This window comes from Notolepis coatsorum (assembly GCF_963971535.1).
Source record: "Notolepis coatsorum genome assembly, chromosome: 1".
Taxonomy (NCBI): domain Eukaryota; kingdom Metazoa; phylum Chordata; class Actinopteri; order Aulopiformes; family Paralepididae; genus Notolepis; species Notolepis coatsorum.
In genome coordinates this window covers 277,501,504-277,523,917 of record NC_140165.1, presented here as the reverse complement: position 1 = coordinate 277,523,917, position 22,414 = coordinate 277,501,504, and the positions used below count along the sequence as shown (strand labels likewise).

The 22,414-nt window shown below is 42.7% G+C and overlaps 1 protein-coding gene across 1 annotated transcript in view; it reads left to right on the top strand.

Moving 5' to 3' along the window:
• LOC311224981 (calsyntenin-2-like) overlaps positions 1-20,031 on the top strand; it is a gene marked incomplete at both ends in the record, with an annotated part of 513,638 nt that extends 493,607 nt beyond the window's left edge. Inside the window, 2 exons of the mRNA XM_084310155.1 lie at positions 8,456-8,640; positions 19,822-20,031. Coding sequence (XP_084166281.1) covers positions 8,456-8,640; positions 19,822-20,031 — 395 coding nt within the window. The remainder of the gene's footprint in view (positions 1-8,455; positions 8,641-19,821) is intronic.
• Between the last annotated feature and the right edge of the window lie 2,383 nt (positions 20,032-22,414).

The following is a 22,414-nucleotide window of genomic DNA, read 5'->3' as shown; positions in this document are numbered from 1 at the left end:
GATCTGTTGTGCATATTTTTCCATTGGGTTTATCTTATCGGGGGGGAAACCCTTGCGAGCACGGGGAGAACATGCTAACACAGAAAGGCCTGGGAGATTCAGCCTTGTCGTTTAGGAGCCTCTTTTGAAGTATGATTTCTTTTTTCATTTTAGTAAGGGTTATTTGAGCATCGCAGAATATACAGTGATGGTTGGAGAGAGGTAATTCAGTTATTGAGAAATGTTGTATGCTTAGCCCAGTTGTTGTTATGACTAAGTATAATGTATTTCCATGCCAGTGAGTTGCATTTGTTATATGCTGTGTTAGATCAAAGCTATCCAGTAGATGTTTGAGCTCTATAGTTTTGGAGTCTGTTTTCTTATTAAAATTAATGTGCAAGTCTCCATTTAGGATCACCTTATCGTATCTGGTAACACATAGTGATATATTGTGATGGTTATGGTTGATTTGGTTTTGAGTTCAATGACAAGATATTCCATCGACATGCACTCACCTAGTTCTGTGATTCTAAACAAGAGTTTTTAGGAGAAAATTGCTACAACCCCTCCTCCTCTTCTGTTTTTTCTGGGTAGTTGCTGAAAACTATTCTGGTGGGCAGGTCTCTATCATTATTGGTGTAGCTGTGTCGTTATTGAGCCATGTCTCTACTAAGCAGATGCAATCTAAGTTATTTTCTTTAATCATTTACTTAAAAAAAAATTATTGTTCAGTGATCTGACAAATTTTGTCATGAGAGGAGATCTGCTTTGGCTGGACCTTGATAGCTTTGAGGTTAACAGCAGGTGTACGCATATTTGATGGTGAATAGCTTTTAAACCTCAAGACTGGTTTTAAAGGAACGTTTTTTTTTGGCTCATTTGTTATGCCCATAATCTCCCACATATTTGAAAATGATCAACCTGTACAAATGTATTTGGTCTGAGTGAGATGGGATGAGATGAGATTAAAGGAGATGAGATGACAACATGACATGAGAGAATCAGCCCACTGATGTTACTCACTAACTACCTCATGTATTCATCCACCTCTAATGGGCTGTACTTAGAGTCCTGGAGAGAGAGAGAGAGAGAGAGAGAGAGAGAGAGAGAGAGAGAGAGAGAGAGAGAGAGAGAGAGAGAGAGAGAGAGAGAGAGAGAGAGAGAGAGAAAAGGGGACCATATGATAGAGGAGGGTAGGATAGGGGAGAAGAGATGAGGAGGACAGATATGAGATTACATTAAATTAGATGAGATTACATTAAATTACCATAATTTTCAGACTATAAGGGGCACCTGAATATAAGCCGCAGCAGCTAAATTGAATGATGTGTACATATATAAGCCGCACTGGACTATAAGCCACAGGTGTTTTAATGTTTAATTACCATATGTAAGGGTTCGTGCACAGAGGGGATTGTCGGGAAAGAGATGGCTGTTTGAGGAAGCTCCCATTTATTAACATTTTTGTTTAAACAGTAACGCCAGCTAGGTACTAACGTTAGCTCACAGAACGATAGTTAAGTTAGTTAGCCAGCGCCAGCTAGGTACTAACGTTAGCTCACAGAACGATAGCTACGTTAGTTAGCCAGCGCCAGCTAGGTACTAACGTTAGCTCACAGAACGATAGCTGGTTAGCCAGCGCCAGCTAGGTACTAACATTAGCTCACAGAACGATAGCTACGTTAGTTAGCCAGTGCCAGCTAGGTACTAACGTTAGCTCACAGAACGATAGCTACGTTAGCCAACGCCAGCTAGGTACTAACGTTAGCTCACAGAACGATAGCTACATTAGCCAGCGCCAGCTAGGTACTAACGTTAGCTCACATAACGATAGCTAGTTAGCCAGCACCTGCGAAATCGAATGCCAAACTGATGATATCAGACGTTGATATCAGGAGCTATCAGTAGCTAGATAACATTAGACAACGCCTCATGCATTAATAAACTAAAGTGAATAGTTCGTTAACTGGGTAATTTTGTTGAATGCTTCAGTTATGTTGAAAGAGGAGCTCTGAGCTGCTCATACACTAGACTCTTGCCATAATGGTTTGTTGACGTGGGTATGTGAGGGGGAGAAGGGGCAAGGCGTGCACTGCTGCAGCAGATTTAGGAATCTGATCTGACGGTCACACAGCTGAGGGAACGCGCCCAGTTAGCTGTAAAAATCCATAGATTAGCCGCACCGTTATATAAGCCGCAGGGTCGAAAAATGGGGGGAAAAGCCGCGGTTTATAGTCCGAAAATTACGGTAGATGAGATTACATTAAATTAGATGAGATTAAGTGAGATGAGATTACATTTGAGAAGATTACATTTTACAAGATTAAATGACATGAGATGATATTAAATGAGATGAGATTATATTAAATTAGATGATATGACAACATGAGATGAGATTAAATGAGATGAGATGACAACATGAGATGAGATTAAATTAGATGAGATGATGACATGAGATGACAACATGACATGAGATTAAATGACATGAGACTAGATGAGATTAAATGAGATAAGATGACAACATGAGATGAGATTAAATTACATGAGATGATGACATGACATGAGATTAAATAAGATTAGATTAAATGAGATGAGAAAAGATTAAATTAAATGAGATGAGATTAAATTAGATGACATGACATGACATGAAATTAGATGAAATTATATCAAATTAGATGAGATGAGATTAAGTGAGATGGGATTAAATGACATGACATGAGATGGGGAGAGCAAAGTAGGAGAGAAGAGAGGAAAATGGTAGGGTTGGGTACCGAACTCTAAAAAAGAAAATTTCACTTGCGGGTGCTGCTTAACATACTAGTATTGGATAGAATGGCTTGGAGATTGTGCTTGTTTACAGTTTACTAATATCAGTCTGCCTGCTAGAAGGGTTAGGAATGTTATCATGTTAATGTATATTGAGAGTCAGTTTGCACAAGACCCCCCGAATCCAAAAACAGCCATCAGTGGATGATGATCAGCCGATATGTTTTTATTCTTGGGCAGTGCCAGTGCCACCCTGGTGGGTCTCATATCCAGGGGGGATGAGTCTGCCTACAGGAGGGAGATCGAGAGGCTGCAGAGCTGGTGCAGCTGCAACAACCTGGAACTTAACGTCCAGAAAACAGTGGAGATGGTGGTGGACTTCAGGCAGAAGGCAGCCCTCCCCACCCGATCATTCTGGGAGGCACCCCGGTGGCCTCTGTGGAGTCCTGCCACTACCTCGGCATGACACTCCGGGACCTAAAATGGGAGCTGAATACCATCGCTCTCAATAAAAAGGCCCGGAAGACGATGTTCTTTCTACGTCAACTGAGGAAGCTCAGGCTGCCGAAGACCATGATGGTCCAGTTTTACACCGCCATCATTGAGTCCATCCTCACCCTCTCCATCATCACCTGGTTTCCTGCGGCCACGGCCAGGGACAAGGCCAATCTGCAGTGGGTAATACGCTCGGCGGAGAGGGTGATCGGCTGCTCCCTTCCCTCCCTCGAGTCCCTACACTCCACCAGGGCCTTGAGGAAGGTGAGGAAGATCATGGCAGACCCCGCCCACCTGGGTCATAACTAGGGATGGGTACCGAATTAGGTACTTTTAAAGGTACCTACCGAATCACGTCGGTATATATATATATATAAATATATTTTTATTTTTTCACGTCAACGTACACGTGACACGCACAATATACGCTTACCTAGGATTTGACTTGATTCAACAACAAAGCAGTCGGGGCAATGGCAAGCCGAAAACGGTCGAAAGTGTGGTTATTTGAAGTTTGGATTCGTTTTTTTTTCACAACTGAGGTAGGTAGATTACATTTTTAGAGACTAAAGTACCGAAAAAAGGTACCGTTGGGTACCGGTATCGATTTACAGGTACCAGTATCGGTTCAAATGTGAAAGGTACCCAACCCTAGTCATAACCTCTTCACCATGCTCCCGCACGGCAGGCGGCTACGGCTGCCCAAGACACTTAGGTCCCATCATAGACTCAGCTGCTAGGGCTGGACTTTTGGACTTGAACTTTGTGCTGCACTGTATACATGTCTGTCCTGTTTTGCACTTTATTACTATTTATTATTATGTTATTCTTATTTGTGAAAAAAATCATGCACTTAAATGTTGAATCACGTTCCATTTGTATACAATATTGTGAATAAAGTCATCTGAATCTGAACATACAGTATGGACTAATGAAGCTGGTGACCTTCAAATCGATCACATAAAGCATATATATTTGGATACATTTTGCAGAGCTTTTTCTTTGATAGGTGTAAGTGAACACTTTAAACTGCAACAACCCACGTCTAGCACAAACTGAGGTGGAACATGCCAGTGTCTAGCACAAACTGAGGTGGAACGTGCCAGTGTCTAGTGAAAACGGAGGTGGAACGTGCCAGTGTCTAGGGCATACTGAGGTGGAACGTGCCAGTGTCTAGCGCAAACTGAGGAGGAACGTGCCAGTGTCTAGCGCAAACTGAGGTGGAACGTGCCAGTGTCTAGCGCAAACGGAGGTGGAACGTGCCAGTGTCTAGCGCAAACTGAGGTGGAACGTGCCAGTGTCTAGTGCAAACTGAGGAGGAACGTGCCAGTGTCTAGCACAAACTGAAGTAGAACATGCCAGTGTCTCGTGCAAACTGAGGAGGAACGTGCCAGTGTCTAGCGCAAACTGAGATGGAACGTGCCAGTGTCTCGTGCAAACTGAGGAGGAACGTGCCAGTGTCTCGTGCAAACTGAGGTGGAACGTGCCAGTGTCTCGTGCAAACTGAGGAGGAACGTGCCAGTGTCTAGCGCAAACTGAGGAGGAACGTGCCAGTGTCTAGCGCAAACTGAAGTGGAACGTGCCAGTGTCTAGCGCAAACTGAGGTGGAACATGCCAGTGTCTAGTGCAAACTGAGGTGGAACGTGCCAGTGTCTAGTGCAAACTGAGGTGGAACGTGCCAGTGTCTAGCACAAATTGAGGTGGAACGTGCCAGTGTCTAGTGCAAACTGAGATGGAACGTGCCAGTGTCTAGGGCATACTGAGGTGGAACGTGCCAGTGTCTAGCGCAAACTGAGGTGGAACATGCCAGTGTCTAGTGCAAACTGAGGAGGAATGTGCCAGTGTCTCGTGCAAACTGAGGTGGAATGTGCCAGTGTCTCGTGCAAACTGAGGTGGAACATGCCAGTGTCTCGTGCAAACTGAGGTGGAACGTGCCAGTGTCTAGTGCAAACTGAGGAGGAATGTGCCAGTGTCTAGTGCAAACTGAGGTGGAACGTGCCAGTGTCTAGCGCAAACTGAGGTGGAACGTGCCAGTGTCTAGTGCAAACTGAGGTGGAACGTGCCAGTGTCTAGCACAAACTGAGGTGGAACGTGCCAGTGTCTAGTGCAAACTGAGATGGAACGTGCCAGTGTCTAGGGCATACTGAGGTGGAACGTGCCAGTGTCTAGTGCAAACTGAGGAGGAATGTGCCAGTGTCTCGTGCAAACTGAGGTGGAACATGCCAGTGTCTCGTGCAAACTGAGGTGGAACGTGCCAGTGTCTAGTGCAAACTGAGGAGGAATGTGCCAGTGTCTAGTGCAAACTGAGGTGGAACGTGCCAGTGTCTAGCGCAAACTGAGGTGGAACGTGCCAGTGTCTAGTGCAAACTGAGATGGAACGTGCCAGTGTCTAGGGCATACTGAGGTGGAACATGCCAGTGTCTCGTGCAAACTGAGGAGGAATGTGCCAGTGTCTAGCACAAACTGAGGAGGAATGTGCCAGTGTCTAGGGCATACTGAGGTGGAACATGCCAGTGTCTCGTGCAAACTGAGGAGGAATGTGCCAGTGTCTCGTGCAAACTGAGGTGGAACATGCCAGTGTCTCATGCAAACTGAGGTGGAACGTGCCAGTGTCTAGTGCAAACTGAGGAGGAATGTGCCAGTGTCTAGTGCAAACTGAGGTGGAACGTGCCAGTGTCTCGTGCAAACTGAGGTGGAACGTGCCAGTGTCTAGTGCAAACTGAGGTGGAACATGCCAGTGTCTAGCACAAACTGAGGAGGAATGTGCCAGTGTCTAGCGCAAACTGAGGAGGAATGTGCCAGTGTCTAGTGCATACTGAGGTGGAACGTGCCATTGTCTAGCACAAACTGAGGAGGAATGTGCCAGTGTCTAGCGCAAACTGAGGAGGAATGTGCCAGTGTCTAGTGCATACTGAGGTGGAACGTGCCAGTGTCTAGCACAAACTGAGGAGGAATGTGCCAGTGTCTAGTGCAAACTGAGGTGGAATGTGCCAGTGTCTAGTGCAAACTGAGGTGGAACGTGCCAATGTTTGGGCTTCTGTCCATTCTTCTGTGAGGTTTACTCTCTGGAAGTGGTGCAATCTACTGTAAATATGAACTTATGTCACAAAGATTGGAAGATGCCTCCTTTAATCAAAGGATTTTACAAGAACATGGGACTCTATTCACTTCCAGTTCAATCAATTTGACATTTTTTGCAGAAATTGTACCCGCTGATGATAGAACATTCCCGTTCTCATTCTCTTGCAAATAGATTGGAGAGTGCAGCCCTTTCAGGCCAGCAGTTTTTCAACATTTGGATTTGAAAGAAAATCCATTTCCCTAATTCACTGAATCCGGGATCCCCGATGCATATGTTTCCTCCGCCTCTCTGAAAGGGGAAAGAAACGCAGTGTACTGTGTATATGTAGACACATGGGGAAGGAGGGAAGGGGAGTGTGTGTGTGTGTGTGTGTTTCTACGAAATGCTCACCCAACTCACTCAGTAGGGCCTCAGGTAGCTTTGCCTCTGAAGTACATCAAAGGATCATGGATCTGATGTAAAAATCTGGGGAAACTAGAGTAAATCAAACGATCAATTAAAGAGTCCTCTCCAAGTACCACACTTGTTAAACACACATGCACACACACACACAGGTACGCCACTGGAGTAGAGAGAAGACGGGCACTGGTGCGCTGGCCTTATTTTAGAAAGGCTGAAGATCAGAGCTGCGAAAGATAAACATTGCACTCAACGTGTGTGCTCACAGTACTAAATAGAGATGCTGGTTGTTAGCCATGCCCTGACAAGCGCCTGCACATTTAGAGATTGAGATAATTGTGTGTACTATGTGAAATAGTGCACAAATTACAAACGTGGCGCGTGTAGCGAAGCAATCAAGCCTTGTCCGATCTAATCCGCTGGGTCTCAAATGTAATGAAAAAGAAACTCCTTTGAAACGCTTTGACCTCAGCGGGCGACTTGGGTTTCATCTGGAAACTGCAGGGGGGGGGGGGGGGGGGTATATAAACACTTGTTCGTGTGAGCCATCCAGCAGGGTTTCCTGGTGGTTCAGTTGGCTAGGGTCGCACGCCAGACACTCATTATGGGGTCAAATCCAAATTAATTCATTCATTTGTTGTATGGTAAAATGGTAAATGGACGGCATTTACAACTTTTGCCTCACATTCACCAGTTTACTCACACATTCATGGCAGAGGCAGCCATGCAAGGTGCCAACCTGCTCATCGGGAGCAGTTAGGGGTTAAGTGTCTTGCTCAAGGGCACTTCGACACGCTGCCGGGAGGAGCTCTAGTCGAACCGGGAACCTTTCAGATTACCAGACGACCGCTCTACCTCCTGAGCCACTGTCGTGCGTAAACCTCTCGTCTTCTCCATCTCTCTCCACTGTGTATAATGAGCTCATCAAGCAGAAAGGCCATAAAGGACCATCTACTCATCGGTACTCTCGATGATGTCGGAGGCCGGCTTACTTTAGTGCAGGTATATTTGTAGTTTCAAATCACTTCAAAGAATGTTTCCTACGAAATTCAAATCGCACATAGTCACCTAGATTGAGACTCAGTGCTACATGCAAACACACACACAATTGGCTCACTTTGTTGTCAATCAGGAATGAGTCCGAAGAGGTATTTGAAGGTTTGCCACAGAAATCTTGCGTCAACTGATGCATTAAAATCATAATTTAGGGACATTCTTTTTTATTATTACTCCAGGCTCCAGAGTTCCACATAGTGGTAAAACATGACACTAATTTCCATAATAATAATAATTTAAATAATAATTTCCAAACATTCAGTGGGGAGCGACAGGGAAGTAAAGGACACACAATTTACTTTTATTTTCAGTACAATTTGATTTGGGGACAAAATGTTGTAATGACTGGAATGCTGTGTTAAATTTGTCCGATAAACATTAAAGGTGTATAGATAACATTCAGCCACTAGATGTCACACTAGAGCACCAGCATGTCATTTATCCGATCAGGTGCATTCCACGTGGGGAAATGGGAGGTAGGGAGTGGATACATGCATGCAACATGTAAACAACATTAATTATGGACCCGCCAAAATGTTTTTAAATGTGGATGTATTATAAAAAATAAAAAAGGGATAACTCTACATAAACATGTTATCAATCACCTTTAAGTTAAAAAAAAAAAAAAAAGGATAATCATTTCCATCCAGCTCCTCTCTTCTTCTCTTTTACTCTCAGGCGTGCCCAGTGCGGCCACGGTGGTGATTGTGATGTGCATCGCAGCCCTGGTGATGGTGGTGGTCCTGGGGATCTACCGCATCCACCTGACCCACCAGCAGGAGGTCAAGCTGGCCGACGCGGGCAAGGAGGTGGACGTGGCCTGGGACAACTCAGCGCTCACCATCACTGTCAACCCCATGGAGGTCTGTGTAGGTTTAATAAACAACCGTTTATCATCCCAGAGGTAGATTCAGCCGTCACAGCAGCTATGTAGGAACCAGGGCTGATTTAGAGGCTGTGATTATCACTGTGATTATCAATTATCAATGACTATATTATATATTGTATATTATATATTATATATCTGCACAGATATCCAGAACATCACACTTTATTCTTCTTCCCAAAAATAGATGAATAGAGTTTTGGAATGAAAAGCTCTTGACTTGATAACCCTCATATCATGTTTGGGTCAAACACAAGCCATTTCAGAGTTTAACATAATTAAAAAAGAAAATGTCAGCTAAATACCTGATGGCATCCTCAACAGTGGAGACATTATGAACATGTGCAACTGAAGATGACCAATTTGATTTGACGCGAGATGACGCACAAATTAATGTTGAATGTTCCATCAGAGCGGGGGAGCTTGTGGTGGTAGTGTGAGTGGCTGCACTTAAATATAAACATTAGTCTACCTGGAGACTCAATGAGGTAATTGTAGATGTTGCCATAAGACGCGTCTGGCCATTTAGTGGGATAATTTTCATTCAAAATTCATTATCCTGTTCGGCTGAAAGGACACTGGCCACCGAAGCTCCCCCCTCTGATGGAACAGTCCACATTCATTCGTGCGTCATCTCGCGTCGTCCAGACTCCGTTGACAATCTGCGCATGTGTATGGGGAGTAGGTGCTGGAAAAGGGACTTGATCTCGGACGATTTAGTTCTGATCGATTAGGAATGGGTTGCGCCGTGTTCAGGAAACTCAGGCGCATAAAAGTCTATTCGATCATGTCTCTAGCACCCCCACAGCCGTAGCTGCAACCACTTACATTACGGCTCTCATCCACATTCATTCATTTGCTCCCCCCGCTATCTCCTCCCCGATTTCAATGTAACGCGGAAGTGCAGTGGTCTATTGAAAGAGTATAGGCAATGGAACAGAGTTCAGTGAGATGACAGCTTGACCTGGAAGGGAGATTCCTATAGCGCCTCCCAGAGGGAAGGAGGGCAAACAGTGTGTGGTTGGGGTGAGAGGTGTCATTGCCTTCCTCAGACACCTTTAGTCTCGATTGCAGGGAGTGATGTACCAGTGATGCATTGGGCGGTTTTCACCACCCTCTGCAGTGCTTTCCGGTCTGAAGCAGTGCAGTTGGTGATTATGCTTTCTATGGTGCACCGGTAGAGGTTCACCAGAATCTGAGGAAACACGTGGGCAGTCTCCTCAGGAAAATCAGATGCTTCTTGACCAGTATCAAGGTGTTGAGGGTCCAAGAGAGGTCCTCAGCACACAGCCCTGTGGGATGCCGGTGTTCAGGGTGAGGGTGGAGGAGGTGAGATTGTCTAATCTAACATACTGGTTCTGTTGGTTAAAAAGCCAAGTATCCAGTTGCAAATAGAGGGGCAGGGTTCCCACGGACCTGGAAAACATGGAAAACATGGGATTCATGGGATTCATTTTCCAGGTATGGAAAGGCATGGAAACTGAGCAAAAGTGACCAATTACATGGAAATAGAAACAGTTGTCCTGGAAAATTTTATTGGATGATGTGTAATAAAATGTAACTAGACAATTCCGCGCGGGGGAAATTGTGAAAGTGTGGGTGACGTCTGTGCACCGCCGGCCAACGGGGGAGAGGGTCTCTCGCGAGTCTCTATGACAAACGGTTCAAAGGATACAAAAAGGGGGCGCGGCCTAATGATCGGGGGAGTGGTCAACATAGACCAATCAAAGAGGATATCCCTACTGAGTGCAATGACACAACCCGCAACACTATTACACTATTACACTATTACACAATATTACACTATTACACACTATTACACACTATTACACACTATTACACACTATTACACTATTACACACTATTACACACTATTACACTATTACACACTATTACACACTATTACACTATTACACACTATTACACACTATTACACACTATTACACACTATTACACTATTACACACTATTACACACTATTACACACTATTACACTATTACACACTATTACACTATTACACACTATTACACTATTACACACTATTACACATTATTACACTATTACACTATTACACACTATTACACACTATTACACTATTACACACTATTACACTATTACACACTATTACACTATTACACACTATTACACACTATTACACTATTACACACTATTACACTATTACACACTATTACACTATTACACTATTACACACTATTACACACTATTACACTATTACACACTATTACACTATTACACTATTACACACTATTACACTATTACACTATTACACACTATTACACACTATTACACTATTACACACTATTACACTATTACACACTATTACACTATTACACTATTACACACTATTACACACTATTACACTATTACACTATTACACACTATTACACACTATTACACTATTACACTATTACACACTATTACACTATTACACTATTACACACTATTACACTATTACACACTATTACACTATTACACTATTACACACTATTACACTATTACACTATTACACACTATTACACTATTACACACTATTACACTATTACACACTATTACACTATTACACACTATTACACTATTACACTATTACACACTATTACACTATTACACACTATTACACTATTACACTATTACACACTATTACACTATTACACTATTACACACTATTACACTATTACACTATTACACACTATTACACTATTAGACACTATTACACTATTACACACTATTACACTATTACACTATTACACACTATTACACACTATTACACTATTACACACTATTACACTATTACACTATTACACACTATTACACTATTACACACTATTACACTATTACACTATTACACAATATTACACTATTACACACTATTACACTATTACACTATTACACACTATTACACTATTACACTATTACACACTATTACACTATTACACACTATTACACTATTACACACTATTACACTATTACACACTATTACACTATTACACTATTACACACTATTACACTATTAGACACTATTACACTATTACACACTATTACACTATTACACTATTACACACTATTACACACTATTACACTATTACACACTATTACACTATTACACTATTACACACTATTACACTATTACACACTATTACACTATTACACTATTACACAATATTACACTATTACACACTATTACACTATTACACTATTACACACTATTACACACTATTACACTATTACACACTATTACACTATTACACACTATTACACTATTACACTATTACACACTATTACACTATTACACACTATTACACTATTACACCGAGTACAATGGCACAATCCGCAAGTCTCTACGACAAACGGTTCAAGAGATACACTGAGGGGGTGTGGCCTAAGGGGGCGTGGTCTAAGGATCGGGGGAGTGGTCAACATCGACCAATGAAAGGTGGTCAACATCGACCAATGGCACAATCCCCAAGTCTCTACGACAAACGGTTCAAGAGTTACACTGAGGGGGTGTGGCCTAATGGGGCGTGGTCTAAGGATCGGGGGAGTGGTCAACATCGACCAATGAAAGGTGGTCAACAGGGGGAGTGGTCAACATCGACCAATGAAAGGTGGTCAACACTATTACACACTATTACACTATTACACTATTACACACTATTACACTATTACACTATTACACACTATTACACTATTAGACACTATTACACTATTACACACTATTACACTATTACACTATTACACACTATTACACACTATTACACTATTACACACTATTACACTATTACACTATTACACACTATTACACTATTACACACTATTACACTATTACACAATATTACACTATTACACACTATTACACTATTACACTATTACACACTATTACACACTATTACACTATTACACTATTACACACTATTACACTATTACACACTATTACACTATTACACTATTACACACTATTACACTATTACACACTATTACACTATTACACCGAGTACAATGGCACAATCCGCAAGTCTCTACGACAAACGGTTCAAGAGATACACTGAGGGGGTGTGGCCTAAGGGGGCGTGGTCTAAGGATCGGGGGAGTGGTCAACATCGACCAATGAAAGGTGGTCAACATCGACCAATGGCACAATCCCCAAGTCTCTACGACAAACGGTTCAAGAGTTACACTGAGGGGGTGTGGCCTAAGGGGGCGTGGTCTAAGGATCGGGGGAGTGGTCAACATCGACCAATGAAAGGTGGTCAACAGGGGGAGTGGTCAACATCGACCAATGAAAGGTGGTCAACATCGACCAATGGCACAATCCGCAAGTCTCTACGACAAACGGTTCAAGAGATACACTGAGGGGGTGTGGCCTAAGGGGGCGTGGTCTAAGGATCGGGGGAGTGGTCAACATCGACCAATGAAAGGTGGTCAACATGGACCAATGAAAAATGAAAGAGGATATCCCTACTGAGTACAATGACACAACCCACAAGACAGAGGGCGCTGTCCAGCAATTCAGTAGTGCAACACAGTGATGGCCAATGATGGGTTAAGTGGATGATGTCATTGGCAGGTCAGCTCGCGTGTAACTGTTCCGCAACAGTAAGTGACTTCCGGGGTAGGCCTGATTGGCCCCGACAGGCACGTGACGCGCAACTTTCTCTGCCGCGCGGCACGCTCCGCGGAGCCGAGCGGCAGAGCTTACGGAATTACGTAACCGTCCAAATACGCCATGACTCTCATTCAGCGCTATAGCTCACCTGGCAGAGCAGCGGTCCTGCGATCCTGCGGTCCGTTGTTGGTGAGTTCGAATCCCATCAAATCTTTTTTTTTTAACGTGATTTTTTTTTTAGCGTGTATTCTTTCGCCGGTTAAGGTTAGGCATGGTTAAGGTTAAGGTTAAGGTTAGGCATTGTTTCGGAGTTGGTTAAGGTTAGAACGGTTAAGTTTAGGCGCTGTTAAGGAGCTGGTTAAGGTTAGAGTTTGTCTTAGAGAATGGCAATATTCTTTCTATGGTTAAGGTTAGGCATGGTTAAGGTTAAGGTTAAGGTTAGGCATTGTTTCGGAGTTGGTTAAGGTTAGAACGGTTAAGTTTAGGCGCTGTTAAGGAGCTGGTTAAGGTTAGAGTTTGTGTTAGAGAATGGCAATAGACAGCCTATTTCCGCGCGACAGCTCTCAGCAGCCTCGTTGCGCGTCCTGAGTTTGCCGCGTCACGTGCCTGTCGGGGCCAATCAGGCCTACCCCGGAAGCGTGTAGCTTTATGCCAAGCAAGCAGTGCAAAAATTTACCGTAGTGGCGTGCAGTAATGCGCCTTTCATTTTCCGCCGCCCAGCGCCCAGGTCGCGCGGAAATAGGCTGTCTATTGCCATTCTCTTTGACAAACTCTAACCTTAACCAGCTCCTTAACAACGCCTAAACTTAACCGTTCTAACCTTAACCAACTCCGAAACAATGCCTAACCTTAACCTTAACCATGCCTAACCTTAACCATAGAAATTATATTGCCATTCTCTTTGACAAACTCTAACCTTAACCAGCTCCTTAACAGCGCCTAAACTTAACCGTTCTAACCTTAACCAACTCCGAAACAATGCCTAACCTTAACCTTAACCTTAACCATGCCTAACCTTAACCGGCGAAAGAATACACGTTAAAAAAAAATCACGTTAAAAAATATTTTCGATGGGATTCGAACTCGCCAGCAAACGAGCCATAGGATCCACAGCCATGTGGCCTTGCCAATTGAGCTATTGCTAGATACTGAATAAGGGGCGGTGACTTATATATATTGAGCTCCGCTCGTGTCGAACCAAGGCGGGATCTCATTCGCATGCGCGGGCACCTCGCGCGAGCACGCCGGCGCACGCACGCACCTGAGCGAGCACGCCGCCGCCGGTGCACGCACGGTAGCATTTGTCTGAAAAGAAGGGCGCTTTACCGCACTAGCGTGCGGTGACGAATGCGGAAGCATTTTTGCACTGCTTGCTTGGCATTAAGGAAAACGCACCCCGGAAGTCACTTACTGTTGCGGAACAGGTACACGCGGTCAGCTCAGCCATGAGCCCTGAGCCTCACAGCTGTTAAGCCTGAACCAATCAGCCATGAGCACAATGACTTGCATATTCTGAAATTTCTTTACATGACTGCATTGTCACGTTGATTAAAAGAAAACTATAAGAGATGAAGCGTTGTGACTCGCACAAGAGCACTACAACGAGTAGGCGAAGGGTTGTGCGCGAGATTGTGGCATTCGTGCGATATTGTGGCACTCCTTCGGCGATCGGAACAGAAGGCTAAAAGAAAATGGATTTCTAGAGTGCGATTGCATGGCGGTCAATGGGGAGGAGAACCTTCAAACAAATGGTCGTCAGTTGAGATAGAAATGTCCAATTCCATTTATTTTTCTTTTGTGAGCGGGTTGACAGCCGTGTCATCGTTTTGATGTGTTTGTTTTATTTCTACGTCCAAAATTGAGATCACACTCGCAATTCACCCAAGGTAGGGGGAAAAAGATTATTTCAGCTGCTACACTCTAAAATGCAATGCATTCCCAATGGGACCGAAATTAGTTCGGAGACCGCAGTTGCCATAGGCAAGCCGCTCGTTTTGATACCTTTCACGTGTATGGTGCGCGAACGCTTACGTGTTGCAAAGTGTTTGAAACTCTAAATTGCACTGTATTTCCGAAATTTTACCGTTTAAAGTCGATTCGTAGCCAGACGGTGCGGTGAAACTTTACGAGTTCGAATAGCACATCGAGTTGGAGCAAGCCGGTCGTTTTGATACCTTTCACGTGTATGGGGCGCGAACGCTCTGGCACGAGTGTGTTGGCAAAATCGGTGGAATAAAGAATAATAATAAAAAGAGTATGGATATGTATAGTGTGGGTTGCAACCTGGCTTCGCCAGGTCACCCACACTAACTATTGAGCACAGAATTAACATGAGTTTATAAAAACCCTTTACACGTGAACAGCTTTTACTGTAGATAGAAATGGATGATCCCATGTTGTAGAGCATGCTCTTGGCATCCTATATGGCAGGGGTAGGCAACCCTAGGCACGCGTGCCTGCATAGGCACGCGGGGACATTTGCATAGGCACAGGGGGCAGCATAAAAAAAAAAATGAAAATTATAATTTTTTTTTTTTTTGCTTTGAAATATTATAGTGAAATATTTTGCACTGTTGTTGCATTTATCTTATTGAAATCCTCCCACAGGTTCTTTTTACTACCACATATTTAATTGAGACCCTTTATTTGTTTATTATTTCAATTTAGCTGGAAATACATTGCTACATCATTCAGTAACATTTGCAGAGCCTTATAACAAAAACATTATTATGGTCACCATTGTGACCAGTGGGATTAATCAACAAATTTTATTATTTATTTTTCTATTTCATTGAACATTGCACATGTTAAAAGCCATTTTTTTTTACTCAAAATGTGAGTATTACCAAGTCAACTTGTGTTCTTAAAACAATGACAATAAACATAGTTTTATTAGGTTGAAATAATGTGGTTGTGTACTTATTTTTCTGTTAACTTATTATGGATTGAAAACTGAAAACCGTAATGCACAGTAACTGAACAAAATATTTTTAAGTTCTCGTAACTTATTATTATATTCTTTTTTACAGTGTAGTCTTGCAATCAATCAAAACTTATTTACACGATATACCTCACATTCACCCTCCATTCACATCCTGGTGTTCTCCATTAGGCCTGTAGGTGGAGCTATGACAGCACACGTACAGTACACTCACCGATGGTGTGTGATGTGTCCAAAAATGAATGGGCAAATGTGAGTGAAATGGTCGCACTGTATGCAGCTGTTTGTCTGCATTGCATCCCCCCCCCCCCCCCCCAACTCAGATTTAGGGTTGATACAACCATCATAATAATATTGTTAATAATAACAATAACAATAATGATGTAATAATGTAAAAATTATCATTAAAAAGACCTGATTATGAGAAAAAAAAATTACGATGCATGGAATATTGTTGAGGCACACTAGTTACAACTATATTTCAAACAGGCACTCCATGTCAAAAAGGTTGCTGACCCCTGCTATATGGTATATTGGATGTTGGAATTTGATGCAGGCAGCTTGGTGAGCCAATGGAGCCTTGGCATCTACAGTGAAACTTGAGTGAAACTTCTTATGCAAGTTTATCCTCAAATGTAAGTAGCTGTGTTTTAACTGTGTGGTAAACCTGGGTTTATCAACGTTAGTTAGTAAGCAGTGCAATCTTGCTAACTAGCTAGCCAACGTTAGCTCTCATAACGAGCCAGTTAGCCAGCGCCAGGTACAGTAGCTAGCCAACGTTAGCTCTCATAACGAGCCAGTTAGCCAGCGCCAGGTACAGTAGCTAGCCAACGTTAGCTCTCATAACGAGCCAGATAGCCAGCGCCAGGTACAGTAGCTAGCCAACGTTAGCTCTCATAACGAGCCAGTTAGCCAGCGCCAGGTACAGTAGCTACCAACGTTAGCTCTCATAACGAGGCAGTTAGCCAGCTCCAGGTACAGTAGCTAGCCAACGTTAGCTCTCATAACGAGCCAGTTAGCCAGCGCCAGGTACAGTAGCTAGCCAACGTTAGCTCTCATAACGAGCCAGTTAGCCAGCACCAGGTACAGTAGCTAGCCAACGTTAGCTCCAGGGGCGGGGCTAGGGGGTGGCTACTTGGGCTCAAGCCCCGAATGTTTTCTGAAAAGCCCTGAATCTATTTTAAAAAAAATAATTTTTTTTCTTTTTTCTGACAATTCATCATTGTTACATGAAAATATGTTTGCACCAGATTTAGCAGAAGCTAATTTCCATTTGTGGTCTATCCAGCTGCTAACTGTATTTGAGTGAGTTAAGTCTTGGTGTCATGGTAGACTCAGACCTAAGCTTTAAATCACAATCAACAAGTTGACAAAAACTTAATTCTTCCACCTTAGAAACATAGCTAAAGTACGGCCATTTATAAATCAAAAGGACGCTGAAAACCAGATCCATGCCTTTATTTCAAGCCAACTCGACTACTGTAATGCACTCCTTACCGGCCTCCCGAAAAAATACGATGATAACTATTTTATTGCAATGCACTATTGCATTATTTTATTCTATTTTACTAACTATTTTATTGCACTGCACTATTTTACTTTGTATCAGTGAATCATAGACGCCTGGCCATAAGAGCATTCGGAGCATCTCTGCTCTCCCACTATTGAACTTGGGGGAGCAAAGGTATGCTCTTGCTCCACCACTTTTTGATCATATGAAAAATATGATATACCCCCCCCCCAATATATAAATCTAACCATAACTACGTTATGGTTAACTGAGTTTTATAGTGAAAAGAGCAGCTTTATTGGTCAAGATTGAAGGCTCTATATTGCAGGAAATTGCACGTACAGGTTAATTAAATTCAAAAAAAATCTGCCGCTTGCCTGCAAAAAAAAAGAAAAAATTAGAAAATAAAAATAAAAGAAAATAAAAAGACGGGCACCTATCTGGGCTAAGCCCCGGATCTCCTATAATCCTAAATCCGCCCCTGGTTAGCTCTCATAACGATAACCAGTTTGATTTACAAAAGCTTTTACAAACGCTTTTACAGAGTAAGAGTAGTAGGGGTGAAACGATGCAACCTCACAACGATTAATTTCGATTATGATTACGAGGAGTTGAGAAGAGTAGGCAAAGAAGACAGGAGCGGACACGAGGGGAGGTGTGGAGAGGAGGACAGGATGAGATAGGAGAGGAGTGGAAGAGAGAACATATATCAATCCCAGTGCTCATGTGTTCCAGTTCAATAAATTGTTGTTCATCTACAGCTTGTTGCATTATTTCATGCATTGATATTATCAATAAGACATAATCTCTAAGCATTTACAAGGTAGACTTGACTGGTACATCTTTTAAATCAAGTAAGTAGTCAGGTGTCCTAGGGGGTTGTGTGTGTGAGGGGAGGGGGGGCGCGGATGGGGGCGGAAAACTTCAGGGGCCTATAGATCATCACTTAATATGGTACCTGGAAAATCAGGAGGTAGTATGGAAAAAAAATTCAAGGCAAGCGTGGGAACCCTGAGGGGTTGATGTCGAAGTCCTTGATTTCCACAAGGTCATCAAGTTTGGAGATGAGTTTGGAGGAGATAATGGTGTTGAAAGCTGAGCTGAAGTGGATGAACAACCTTCTCACATGGGTGTTGCTCTCATCCAGGTGGGAGAGGGCGGAGTGAAGCACTGAGGAGATGGCGTCCTCCATGCTCCTGTTATAACGGTAGGAAAATTGGTATTTATCCAGTGAGGGTGAAAGGCCAGATTTGCCATGAGCCAGAACCAGCCTCTCGAAGCACTTCATGATGATGGGGGTGAGTGAAACAGGCTGGAAGTCATTAAGGCTTGCTGCAGAGGAGTGTTTCGACACTGGCATGATGGAGGTTGTTTTGAAGCATGTGTGAACAACTGCCTGGGCTAGCGAAGATGTCAGTAAGGACCTCGGTCAGCTGCTCAGCGCAGTTCCTGAGCACACGACTGGGGATGCCATCAGGGTCAGCAGCCTTACTTAGAATAGTGTTGACCCGGTGGTTCAGAACGGTGCAGAGGCAGCAGAAAGCTGGACCAGTGTGCAGATCAAGTCTGTCTATCTGCAAGCCAGAAAACATCTTGTATCTGTTCGCAGTACAAACATCTATCATGGGGGAAATAATCAAGACGCTGCAATGTGTGTTTTTGTAATGATTGGTGTATCATTACAACAAGAGAGGTCTGTATGGACTATTAAGTACAAAACAAAACACTAGTTATTATCATTGTTGAAGTTGAGTGACTAGTTGGTAAGTAAGGTCAACTACAAGTTGGGGGTAAAATGTGTATTATGACAGCTGGGAGGTGGTTTAAAGTTTAAACACATAGGGTCAAAACTGACCTGGGAACTGTTTGATTTGCAAACATAACAGGATGGTTAATCATAGCCCTATCAGAGTGTGTTGTCTTTGATGGTTTGCTTTATGCTATTTCTACCATCATACAAATATAGGTTTAAACATAAAATCATGAAATCGTTTTTAAAACTACAAATTCCACAGTATTTTTGTGTGGTAATAATCACCAGAAGGTCCACGCAAAGTCAACGCCCTTCTCTCTCTATGCTACTCAGAACATTGAAGAGCCCCATGCCGCCGAGGAAGAAGAGGCCAGCGAGGAAGAGGAGGAGGACGAGGAGGAGGACGACGAAGATGAGGACGAGGATGACATTACAAGCGCCGAATCAGATGACAGCGAGGACGAAGTGGACGTCCAGTTACCCAGGATGCAACACACCAGCAAGAAGGGCCAGAATTGGGACAAAACAACGATATCCTACTAGACACACACACACGCACACACACATGTGAATACACACAAAAAAGGCAGACGCACGTCTATACAAACCCCTAAAATCAGATGGCTGAAACAAACGAAGACTCTCGAAAATGTTGTGGCTCTAAAATGAGGTTGTATCTCCCCCTGGTGGTGATAACTAGGAAGTGAAGACGGTAACATTAACCATCGCCCAATCCAAGATTTCATAAATACACACGTCAACACAAATATACATCTACATGCACATGAACATGCACACAGACATCAAACAGTTTTCCAGCCTGCAATCCCAATCGTAAGACTCCTTCCCTTTATTTGAAAGTGTTTTAGTCTTGAAAATAACAAACCCTACTGATCTCATCAGAAAAGGCCCCTCTCTACCTTGCGTTTCACATCCACTTGACGGTTACTTACTTTTTACAGTGCAATGATTTAAACCCTTGCCTTGTCAGAGCCTACTATTTTATATTGAGCCTGCAATAAATGAATAGAAATTTACCACTTTTGAGAGAAAATGTTACCCTAAGCTTATAGTACATATCGGTCCTTCATTCTTATATCAGTCTTAAAGGGGATAGTTCACCAAAATAAGCGGTCCCTTTTAGAAAGGTCTTTCCTCATGATTCCTTGAGAGTGGTCTCTCGCCCGTACAGTCTATGTCACAACCGGAGACTCTGGTAGGGGAAAGATGTGTGCAGAGCCCCCTTTATCAAATCAAATGTGTAACATACATTCTGCATCAAATACACAGATATCCACTTCAGTTTTCTTTATTTATTTATTTTTATAAAAAGAAATCTTACATGACACTGTTTTAACTGTGTCATTTAACAGTTTTCCTGCAATGGGAGTTTTATTTTATTATTTATGCTGTTTTTATTATCACTTCATTTGAGCCTCAGTAGCATATTAAGGTGATTTTACAGATTATAATTCTTCTGTTTATTTTATTATTTATTATAAAATGTTTTCACTCAAAAAAGAAGTAAAATCGAAAGAAGTACTTCACGTCATGACATGTCAAGGTGTTTTAGTTGTTTTATTTATTTTTCACACACTATGGGAAAATAGGAGGAGAATCCGTGTACATTTTTCTACGCTCCTCTTGTGTAATATAGAGTATAATAGGTGACCCCGCCCTCAAAACCCAGCAAGCCCCTTCCTTCTCTCCATCTGTACACATAGACCCTGACCCCCGCCCCCCCCCCCCCCACACAGGTTTAGATTGTGAGATTATAGACATTAAAGTAATAATCTCTGACATTTTCATATAAATAAATGTCTACCTATACCCAGTTCATGAATGCTCTTACAGCTGTCTGTTCTTAACACTAGCGTCTGGTGGGACATTCCTGCAGTGTAGAACATCATCCGGCACACAGGAAGTGACCTGTAGCAACAGTTTGTTTAGAATCAATCAATAGAAGACTGCATGAATTCTCAAGATCGAAAACAAGTCAATACAGCGAATAAAACAGCAATGACCGCTCATCACCAAAACTAACAAAAAGGAGGATCTTGCATAATGATTTTCTACAACCCTGGATGACAGTGGTTGTAGATGATGATGATGATAACATGATTCAAACTGCCGTCTGTAAATTGGAATGAACTATTCGTTTTAACTGCATGATTTATTGATTTTTAGACGCAAAGCGACCTGGTGGCAACCAAAAGGAATCACTTTGATTATTGTAGTAGATCACTGGGTTACATTTGTTTTTAAACGGTAATGTGTAACAGATCCCATATGGAAAGTAACCTCCCCCAACCCTGCTCACCTCAAGCAACCCCCCCCCCCCCAAAGGACCTCTGTGTATGTTTTCTGTTCCAGCCATTCCTGTTGAGTGTCGGTGCGGACGCACCACGGCCCCATCCTAGCGGCCAGGTCGACAAAGTGAATCAACGCACAGATTAAAAGTGAATACAGTCGGTACTGTTTTACAGTCGACATTATCACCAGAAGTCAATCAAAACAGTCAACGCCATACGTCAGAGAATCTAATTCATATTCAGTATTTTGACAGATGATGTGTCCACAGACAATGGAACTGTTGGTAATACTATAGTTAAAGGGGGAACGCCACTAAAATTTAAGAATTTCAATATGTTATGTCAGAGTTGTTGAATCAATATTTGTGAACATTTATCTACGCCCAAAGCCAGAAACCAGATAAGTAACTTGTGATGTCAGGTATAAAGTCTGAAGCTTCTTCATTGACAATGAATGGGAAAACTGCATTTCACAGAAATATTTTATGTTTTGTTAATGTTCCAAATTGCTATCCCTAAATGACTGGATGTTGCACTATTGCACTGACGCTGGTGATGTCACGTGACCTGATCTGCAATGCTAAGCTCATTTTGGCTAGTGATTTATCCTTGCC